This window comes from Barbatula barbatula (assembly GCF_947034865.1).
Source record: "Barbatula barbatula genome assembly, chromosome: 1".
Lineage (NCBI taxonomy): Eukaryota > Metazoa > Chordata > Actinopteri > Cypriniformes > Nemacheilidae > Barbatula > Barbatula barbatula.
The window spans coordinates 5,546,001-5,557,660 of record NC_136766.1 but is presented as its reverse complement, the minus strand read 5'-3'; the positions used below and the strand labels follow the sequence as shown (position 1 = coordinate 5,557,660).

The 11,660-nt window shown below is 39.6% G+C and overlaps 1 protein-coding gene across 1 annotated transcript in view; it reads right to left on the bottom strand.

Annotated features, from left to right (window-relative positions):
• Positions 1 to 11,660, bottom strand: part of usp53a (ubiquitin specific peptidase 53a) — a 38,344-nt gene that overhangs the window by 1,476 nt on the left and 25,208 nt on the right. Inside the window, exons 15-17 of the mRNA XM_079458042.1 lie at positions 10,018 to 10,079; positions 2,771 to 2,822; positions 1,245 to 1,954 (exon numbers count right to left, since the gene is read on the bottom strand). Coding sequence (XP_079314168.1) covers positions 1,245 to 1,954; positions 2,771 to 2,822; positions 10,018 to 10,079 — 824 coding nt within the window. The remainder of the gene's footprint in view (positions 1 to 1,244; positions 1,955 to 2,770; positions 2,823 to 10,017; positions 10,080 to 11,660) is intronic.

Genomic DNA, 11,660 nt, shown 5'->3' with positions numbered 1-11,660 from the left:
CTGAAACACAGTACAAGTACATATGTGTAAATACAATTTTTAATTTGCACGATTCAATAAAAATAACATTATATTTCATTGCCGTAATGTTGTTTACGATAATCGCAATAAAATATTGCAATATGGGCAGACACGAGATGATATATTATATATAGCATAAATGATGTGTATATTATACTAATAGCATGTAGTATTTTTGTTATGAGAGTATACGAGAGTAGGCTTAAAAGATGGCTTTAAAGCAACAACATAAACAAGCGTTACTACGCATGCGCACATTTGTGGTCTGAACCGAACTTCTGCTACACGTCTGCAAAGAGTTCCTGCAGATTATTTCTGAAAGCAAAGGAACAGTTTATTTGCTAAACTTGCCTCTCCAATATTTCGATTTTAGACTGCGATATCAAGTTCAACCGCTAGATGTATATATGTTCAAATGCGTGAAAGTTTCACGACCCATTTAACAAATTTCTTTAAGAAAACGAACACAACAAAATTCAACAAATAGTTTATTTGATACAATGATTCTACAAAAAAGAATAATAATACAAATTAACATTAACATAAATTAAATGTAAATAGTTATATTATTAGGCACTAGCCAGACCGATAAACAAAAACGGCCGAGGATAACTTCGGGGCAGGCGACGTGTGCGTCCGATGAAACCGTCTATAGGAAAATACTAATATGCATAGTTGCACACATCAAAATACAACTGCATTTGCAATAGGATTTCAGCTTTTCTTCTTTCATAATTCATTTATTTCTTATGCGTATAACACGGTTTATTAACTATCTCGGTGACGCTTGACACATTTGGTTTATTAATTCAGTTTAGTGTCTTTAAAGTTCTCAATAGTTTAATTTGAACACTGTTAGGATTAACAATATGTAAACAGGGACACAGTGAATGTCTACATACTGTAACATTAGCAAGGCTTGGATTCCCAACATGAAATAAGTAAATACAATTCAAATAAAACAAAATCATTTTATAATATGTAATAAATGTACATTTAGATTTTAAACTATTTAATTCATACATTTTTTTATTTTAAATATACTCTCTGCAGCACTATAAACAAGAGCAGACAAGTATTGTGTGTGTAACTAAAATTGTCCAATAGAATGTGAATGCTGGTGTGTTTAGCGACTAAAACAGAAATTAAATTATCATTAAAAACGAGTATATCATCCACTTCCACACATTAACACGTGTACGTGCATCCGAGACTGGTGTTACCTGGTACCGGTATCGCTCTGGAGTGCTGTGACGTCAGCGTTTCAGAAGGAGCTGGTGAAACTCCCTCCCCATAATCACTTTCACCAGATGAGGTGTGATCTCTAGAGTCTGCCACCATATAAAGAGCAGGTCTCCTTTTATGATACTTGGCACGGTACGTGTCCGTCATGCAGCCGTCCACAGAAAAATAAGTGGTGGGAAAGACTGGAGAGTCCGAAGGAGGAACGGTGGTAAACTTCTCTTCACCCTCACTCGCCGAGAGATCATTCCTCTCCTGATCAGACGAACCCGATTTGGAGCTCGTGTCTGATGAGAGCGTTTTCGATTCGGCTGTGTTTTCCAGCCACTTCTGCAGGCTTGTGGGAGACGGAGACGATCCGTTCCGGGGAAGACGCTGAGGGCTGGGCGGAGAGGGATCCTGCCCGAGGCGTCGGCGGTTCTCTGAAGTCAGAACGGTGGGTTTGGGAGGTAAGGGTGGAGCTGTGGCGCGGGGTGATGTCCGAGCGGGAACGCGAGAAGCTGTATCGGCGCGTGAGGAGGAATCTTCCTGCTTGGAAAAGGGGCCGGTGAGGACATCCGAGCTATTCCACCCGGAGCTGATGGTTTTGATCAGATAAAAAGGAGTGGGGTTCCCGTTTAATATGTCTACTCGCTCCGTTGTGGTGTTTTCAGTCCGTTCCTGAACAGGGATGTGTCGGAGTGCTTGTCTTCTGCAAGAGGAAACAAATGTTGTAGATTTGTCCAACAGAACTGCCGTCATGAAAACACAGAACTGTATTCTAATACTTCCATCACTGACCTCAACAGTAGCAATTTGTGTTAGGAACGTGTATTCGTTGTATGGAAATATTTATTCGTAATTTGTAAAATTAAATAAACAATAAATGTATAAATAAATAATAAATGTATAACTTATTTATATACATTTTAAAATAATCATTCTATATTTATATTGACACTAACATGACATAAAGCCAAAAAAACAATTTGCACATTTATAGTAAGGCATTGCAAATGTATGAATATTTAAAATTACATTTCAAATATTTAATACAAAATTACAGGATATTCACTCTTGTTTTTTGTTTATTAAAGCTGTTGGTCGAAAACCAATGTTACGTTATTTTTATATATCATTACTGTCACTTTTAATGTCTGTCTGTGCGTTTTGCCAATATTAACCCATTATTTAAAGAAATACAAAAAGAAATACAAAGTCTGTGTCTGACAACATAATGTTAAATCACATTTAATTAAACCAAGAAAGAAAATATTTACGTTTTTCCAAATCCTTTCTTTGAGATCTCAAAAAATGTTGTTTTATGGAATTTCAACACAGTATGGGTCATTTCGATTTTCTGTGTGTTAGATTTTCTGTTAAATAATAAAAGCAACATCACGCATCCACTTAAAAGTGTTTAAAGTGTGTTTTTAAAGGACCAGTATTTTTCATAAAGATCTACATTAACTTAGTTTAACTTTTTACAGCTGTGAATCCGTCAAAGTGTGATATTTCAACATCTTACCGTGGAATAAAAGGACTCGTGGAGTGATCTAGAGGTCTCTTTTGATGGTCACCTAACAAGATAAGAACATAAATGTTTACTATATAGAGTTATTAATACAATTACAATGTTGAAATGTTTCTGTACTGAAGGAACAGTGTTAAAAACATGGCGATTGTTCAATGTTCACATAGAGCGAGCCTGAATTCTGACAGATGTGTTGCGGCCGGCGAGATCAGTCTGTAAATTGTGAGCGCAGACGTGTTATATAACCGGGTCAGGGCTGGAGGATTGTCTGGATTCAGAACAAAAAATATCACAGCAGGGTGTCAGGCGGCCGGTGCACTGCGGGGGACTACGAGTCTAAACCAGACAAACCCAAGCAGAGAGGCCCAGGCTGGGCATCCAGCTCAAACCAACTCCCAATGCTTCGATCAGAATGAGCCCTTACCAAGCCAAGTGGGCCGTAAGTCAGGAAAACATGGATTTTAAGGGTAAAAGAGCAAAGTTTTTCATAATATGGATTTTGTTAAGTATGACTGCACGGCTGCGTGCCAGAAACATGTTCACACGCAACAAGAGATTGTCAAGCACGGTACCACCGGCACCTCTGTGCAAACACTTTAAACAATGTACTCCTGATTTTATTTTAGTCACGGTTTCACGACCAAACATTTTTAAAAATTTCAGCACTAATAAAACACAATTGATGCAAAACCTGCTGTCACGACGTTAAAGTCAAAAAGAACCCGTCTCCTTTATATTATATTCTGGGTTGTTTCCAACAACGGTTGGGAAAAATATGGACAAACCCAACCGTTGGTTTAAATGAACCTAACGAAAGTCAATAAATAATAACAGAATCTAAATAAGAGGATGAACATGTCTACAAACACCAGAGGGCACTACAATACATGCCCTACGTGTCTTCTCTAAAAAGATAAGAGAAATTCAGTTGTTATTCAACAGCGGTCCACAATTTGGTTGCGTCGTTTCCCTGCAAGTACTAATAATAAATACTACAATGTCTAGAAACTGAACCTCAATCAATTCCAGTTATACTTAATCATTTTCATTTAACTCTTTATGTTAAGTCATATACTTGGGGCGAATTTATAAGAGATGCTTTTGATCTCTGCCCCAGTGGTTCCTGATCTTAAGACCCATGCGATTCTCTGTGTGTTGTTGGAGCACCCATTGCTTTCCCTTCTGATTTTTTCCCAGCGCATTAACACGTAATCCCTTTGCCAGCATGCAATTATGAGAGGATTGGACTTCAGACTGCAGTTTTTTCCAGGTCTGTCATGTTAAAGCTGCTAAGCCCAGTGTAAAGATGCCCAGAACTCGCAATCTTATCAGGCTGATAAACACGTATCGGTAACACTATACAATAGCGTCGGACTGTTGACATTAGTAGACATGAACAAACAATGAACGATACTTTCACAGCAGCTATTTTTCATAGCTAAAGGTCAATTACAGCATTACAACGCATTTTTGAAATCAAAACATTAGCTAATGCACAGTAAGAAACGTATTTGCATCTCCTTATATTAACAGACATTACGCACTGTTTTATGTCAATAAAGTGGACAGCTTCGGCATGAATATCACATTGAAAAATATGAAAAGAATCTCGTTTAAGGAACTCCTTAAGAACAACACAAAATAGTTAAATACTGTAAAAACATATTGTTCATTGCTACAAACATCATACAGGTCAGGAGTTGTTACGGCTGGGTTAAACAAACTACCTTGATGAATATTCATATTTATGAGTAAATGATTATTATGGGTGACAAAACCACAGAATGATGACATTACCAGCTGGTGTCATAAGGCAATGATTGTTAAAGCACTGTATTAAAAACCTCCCGCCTTCCCTGGATCTCTGATTCATTCAATTATATAATAATACAACAATAATAATATTATTAAATGTTTGCTACAGCCCTAAAGCGTACGTGAGTAGCATCCGATCTCTGCTGTCAAACTCTCTACCCATAATCCAACACTCTGTGAAGGAGTGCCGTCAAACTCTCCACCCATAATCCAACACTCTGTGAAGGAGTGCCGTCAAACTCTCTACCCATAGTCCAACACTCTGTGAGGGAGTGCAGTCAAACTCTCCACCCATAATCCAACACTCTGTGAAGGAGTGCCGTCAAACTCTCCACCCATAATCCAACACTCTGTGAAGGAGTGCCGTCAAACTCTCTACCCATAATCCAACACTCTGTGAGGGAGTGCAGTCAAACACTCTACCCATAATCCAACACTCTGTGAGGGAGTGCCGTCAAACTCTCCACCCATAATCCAACACTCTGTGAAGGAGTGCCGTCAAACTCTCTACCCATAATCCAACACTCTGTGAAGGAGTGCCGTCAAACTCTCCACCCATAATCCAACACTCTGTGAAGGAGTGCCGTCAAACTCTCTACCCATAATCCAACACTCTGTGAAGGAGTGCCGTCAAACTCTCTACCCATAATCCAACACTCTGTGAAGGAGTGCCGTCAAACTCTCCACCCATAATCCAACACTCTGTGAGGGAGTGCCGTCAAACTCTCTACCCATAATCCAACACTCTGTGAGGGAGTGCAGTCAAACACTCTACCCATAATCCAACACTCTGTGAGGGAGTGCCGTCAAACTCTCCACCCATAATCCAACACTCTGTGAAGGAGTGCCGTCAAACTCTCTACCCATAATCCAACACTCTGTGAAGGAGTGCCGTCAAACTCTCCACCCATAATCCAACACTCTGTGAAGGAGTGCCGTCAAACTCTCTACCCATAATCCAACACTCTGTGAAGGAGTGCCGTCAAACTCTCTACCCATAATCCAACACTCTGTGAGGGAGTGCCGTCAAACTCTCTACCCATAATCCAACACTCTGTGAAGGAGTGCCGTCAAACTCTCTACCCATAATCCAACACTCTGTGAAGGAGTGCCGTCAAACTCTCTACCCATAATCCAACACTCTGTGAAGGAGTGCCGTCAAACTCTCTACCCATAATCCAACACTCTGTGAAGGAGTGCCGTCAAACTCTCTACCCATAATCCAACACTCTGTGAGGGAGTGCCGTCAAACTCTCTACCCATAATCCAACACTCTGTGAAGGAGTGCCGTCAAACTCTCTACCCATAATCCAACACTCTGTGAGGGAGTGCCGTCAAACTCTCTACCCATAATCCAACACTCTGTGAAGGAGTGCCGTCAAACTCTCTACCCATAATCCAACACTCTGTGAAGGAGTGCCGTCAAACTCTCTACCCATAATCCAACACTCTGTGAAGGAGTGCCGTCAAACTCTCTACCCATAATCCAACACTCTGTGAGGGAGTGCTCTCTACCCATAATCCAACACTCTGTGAAGGAGTGCCGTCAAACTCTCTACCCATAATCCAACACTCTGTGAGGGAGTGCAGTCAAACTCTCTACCCATAATCCAACACTCTGTGAAGGAGTGCCGTCAAACTCTCTACCCATAATCCAACACTCTGTGAGGGAGTGCCGTCAAACTCTCTACCCATAATCCAACACTCTGTGAAGGAGTGCCGTCAAACTCTCTACCCATAATCCAACACTCTGTGAGGGAGTGCCGTCAAACTCTCTACCCATAATCCAACACTCTGTGAGGGAGTGCCGTCAAACTCTCTACCCATAATCCAACACTCTGTGAGGGAGTGCCGTCAAACTCTCTACCCATAATCCAACACTCTGTGAAGGAGTGCCGTCAAACTCTCTACCCATAATCCAACACTCTGTGAGGGAGTGCCGTCAAACTCTCTACCCATAATCCAACACTCTGTGAAGGAGTGCCGTCAAACTCTCTACCCATAATCCAACACTCTGTGAAGGAGTGCCGTCAAACTCTCTACCCATAATCCAACACTCTGTGAAGGAGTGCCGTCAAACTCTCTACCCATAATCCAACACTCTGTGAAGGAGTGCCGTCAAACTCTCTACCCATAATCCAACACTCTGTGAAGGAGTGCCGTCAAACTCTCTACCCATAATCCAACACTCTGTGAAGGAGTGCCGTCAAACTCTCTGCCCATAATCCAACACTCTCTGAAGGAGTGCCGTCAAACTCTCTACCCATAATCCAACACTCTGTGAAGGAGTGCCGTCAAACTCTCTACCCATAATCCAACACTCTGTGAAGGAGTGCCGTCAAACTCTCTACCCATAATCCAACACTCTGTGAAGGAGTGCCGTCAAACTCTCTACCCATAATCCAACACTCTGTGAAGGAGTGCCGTCAAACTCTCTACCCATAATCCAACACTCTGTGAAGGAGTGCCGTCAAACTCTCTACCCATAATCCAACACTCTGTGAAGGAGTGCCGTCAAACTCTCTACCCATAATCCAACACTCTGTGAAGGAGTGCCGTCAAACTCTCTACCCATAATCCAACACTCTGTGAAGGAGTGCCGTCAAACTCTCTACCCATAATCCAACACTCTGTGAAGGAGTGCCGTCAAACTCTCTACCCATAATCCAACACTCTGTGAGGGAGTGCAGTCAAACTCTCTGCCCATAATCCAACACTCTGAACTGAACTGGATCTCTCGACCTGTCAAAAATATTAACTGATGTCTAAGAATAAATATTTTCCACAGTGCAACAGGATATGCTTTAAATGCAACACAGAGATCGTCTCTTCGCAGTTTCAATGCTTCATACCGCTGCAAATCACACAGCAAATACATTTGGATAAAACATATTCTTGAATAATAAAGCAATGTACTGCTCTCACAATAACAAACACCACCATGTGATTCAATTTGAAAGAGTTGGCAGCGTCTCAGTTCTGAAGTAATGTTTTATAACAGGTGGAAATATGTTCAGACAGGCACTGATATTTAAAGCGTCTTGGCCTTTACAAACGCTTTAAGGACGCAGTGTGTAAGAATGGCAGGGGTCTGTATAACCAAGGAAACCAAACAATAGTCAGAAGTCTGTTTAGCTGGGACTGAACGCACAGCAGCTCTCACTGACGTGACCTTTTCAAACATCTTACAGGACACAAAGCACAGCCGGCACGCTGAAAACGCCAAGCACAGGATGAACACTTAACCGGAGAGCGTGGAGGAAATAAACCGATGAGGCTTGACAAAATAGTGCACGTTTTATTACATAATGGCAGCGTTCAACTGTAATGTCAAACCATGACATCTAAACCTTTTTCAGCTGTTCTTACAATCTACTGTTCTATTGTGTAAGGTCCAGTGTGTATTTTTTTGGAAGATCTATTGACAGAAATGCAATATAATATACAAAACTATGTCTTCAGAGGTGTATAAGTCCTTACATAATGAAGCTTGTATTTTTATTACCTAAGAATGAGCGTTTTTTTCAATTCAAAGCGTATTTTGGGGATTTTTCCTTTTCTTGTACAGTTAAGTGAGAGAGGGGACTGGAAGCGCAGTGGGAGAGGGAATTGAACGCGGGTTGCCCGATGCGTAACCGCGCCACGTGGCTGTCGGCTCTGACAGAATGAGCTATTTCTATCAACACACACCTCGGGTCCCCTTGCATGAAATTTGCTGTGATGTTTCTACAGTAGCCCTAAACGGACAAACTGCTCAACAGAACGTGTTGGGTAAATACATTATGTCCTTCTGCAAAGACGCGACATCTTTGTCCTGCTTCAAAAGGGAGGGGTGGAGTGAGCCGTTGGTTGCAATTCGCAACCTCACCACTAGATGATGCTAAACTTTTTACATTGCTCCATCAAAGCTGACAAACTTTATTTTGTGAAATGTCTGCATTCAATAAAAAGTAAATGTAAAGTTTATGGTATTGTTAGTATATAGTTAATTTTGTTTGTAAGTATAAAGCTAATATAATAAACATTATTAATTCATTCTTATTATCCATCACACCATCATTTTCATGGCAAAAGAAACATTGAGTAAAAAATAATAACATCTAAGATTAATACAAGACACTCCAAAATGTGTTCTGGGGTACATTTAAAACTGTCAGATAAACATGCATCTAAAAGTTTTCACAGTCACGGTTGTTTATCTATTATAATACCATTCATATATATATATATATATATAGTTGATTTGAATGTGCCTTAAATGTAAAAATACCTTAAGGGACAATGTAAAAATGCATTTGTATTAGTGTTTGTAATTTATTTATTTGATCTTTTTCTCAATCTTATTTAAGCACTTTGCAAAATAACTCCAGTTGACCACTGAAATGAGGCCAGTGCGTTATGAGAGGCAATAAATAGCCGACGGCGCATTTGAACTAATGCCAAATTGACGCATTTGGAAAGTGCTGTCAATACAACATTGAAGCAGCTACTGGATAAAAAAAAACAGGCATGAAGTGAAGCTGGAAATGTGCATTTCTTTCTTTCCAACTCAAGATTGCGCAGTAAAAAGATTTAAAAAATCTTTATATACACTATTATATACACATCCCAAAGACCATAACCAGCTCGTCCACCGAAAGAAGATGTTTCGGTCATTACTCCCTACGGCCACCAACACCGCAGTAAAAACAGAGGACACGTCACTCAGTGCTGTCCTTTCTGCTTCACTTCCTTAGGCGGTAAAGTTCCCATAAAGCACTTTCAGCTGGGGTAAACTGACCCCCACCCGACCATCACAACACATGCAGAAACGCCTCTCAGCACTGACAAGCGGTACAAATGATGCGTCCTTAAGCATGACCCCATCTGCACCCATTGCTTCAGCAGTTTATCTGTCTGATAACAGCCCATGATGGGGTGGCGCGGGCACACGTTGGCATATTGTTTGGGCGAGTGTTCAAATACCACCTGCCTGACAGCGTAGTTCAGAATTCTGTCTGATGGGTCACAGCAGGAAAACTCTTACTTTTTCTGTTTGACTCGTGCTATTAATTGTTTGTTTTGGTAATTCAGATTCTGTGCATTTTTATTACTATTTAAAAGTTCAATTGAAAAAAAGTTTTAATATAAATGTACTTTTACACGTTGCTACTCTATATCATTTATGCCACACACCACCTCATTTCATCTATTCAATGCAATCTTCCCCTCATTTGTTTAATCTTACGTTGCTGAACAAAGTTAAACATTGGACACAAACACTATGTAAAGGGTCTAGCTGACCCAAAGCCACCGTGGTGAGAGTACACACAATCCAACACTTTTCAATCATTATTTGATACGCATATCGTTTCCATCGTGCCAGAATGTTTCTAATTCCGACATTAGTCTGGTGTTTTTTATTATTCTGAAGTGTAATTGTTTACCGTAGATGATGGACGAAGGTAAGATGTCTGCCTTTGAATCTTCGTACCTCCGCTGATAACGCCTAAAAAATACAAAACATTGAACTCAAAAACAATACATTTGTCCAAGAGAAAATTTGAGAGAATTCGCATCACCAAAGTATCACATGGCGAATAATATCATTTAAATGGTGTTGTATCTTTCGCTCTGTAGACCAGTTCTGTAGACAGAACTTCCTGTTTCAGTTTTTTAAACACTGCACCAACGTTTGAACAAAATACAACCGACGTGACACGATTTAACTATATACAGCTGCGGAGACCATTTGTTTAAATTAGCAGAAAGTGAAATTTGGAGAAACGGGTTGAAACGATGATGAGATGCTCAAACACGACAAAGAAAACAAGTTCATATTCACTTATTTTATGTGAAAACCTTGTCTTGTCATGTCTTTCACGTTGCTGTTGGATGACTTTGTCACTCCTGAGGTTTGATTTTGTTGAAATTCAACAGACACTGAACGGGAATGGCGACAATACATTTAGAGATGCGGATTAAATGAAAATCTGGAGTGGTCTCTAAACTTCTTCGGTGGCTGTACGATTTACAAAATAAAATCGGAAGTGCTGCTGGACCTATGTTTACATCTTGCAAAGATTTCTTTACTGTATTAAAAAAGTTGATACACTAAGCACTATAAAAATGTGCAAGGCCTTTAATAAACATCCAGTGCGCTCACACCTCATCGTTTAAAAATGATTCACAGACTGGTTTACAGTAAACACATCTACCTTACATAACTGAAACATACTGTACTTCATACTTCATTTTCTGTCAAAACAATGAGAGTGAATAAAACCATTACACACCCTTTAATTGTTTTCAACAATTCTGTTTACATAGACTGTCCTCGCTCTTATTACTGTATGATTTTCTTTCTCATGTCTATTTCTAGTCCCGCGATTCTGGGTAAATTGAGAATCTTTTGTTTCTAATAAAGATTGTGATTCTTTTACGATTCTGAATGACGAGTAAAAGTAATACATTATTTCTGACAAAAAAATATTATTTATTTAGCTATGGACTTTATATTCAAACTTAATACACATTTCATGGTTGATCTACAGTAACTACAGTGAGAACATTTTTACAACAAATATGCAACCAAAGGTATTTTTTTCTCGAAATCCAAAACTTCCTAAAAAGAATGAACTTGTATATAATATATTTCTACAGTAAAACAAATATATAAGGTGACACTTGCAATTAAAGTTCAATAGAAAGATTGATGCATTTGCACAACACTTTCCTGGAAAGAGTATGGCACTAGCAACGGTTAGGTCATGGGTTCTATCACAGGGGATTGCACATAGTAAGAATAAAATGTATAGTACAATGCAAAGTAATTCGCATTGGACAAAATCCAAATGCGTAAATGTAAATAAACATAGCAACACAGTATTATCATAAACATGAAATGCTGGCAACTTGATGAAAAGCTCTAAAAGCGCTAAAAGCTCTAAAAGATAAGCGCCATGCACTCTTATAACGTGTTTTTATCGCAATGACAGAAATAAGCGTGCACTCGGATTGCTAGTTTAGTTTCAAATCTGTCTAGTATGTAACGATCTACAATGTAACACAATCCTGAAAGACAATCATA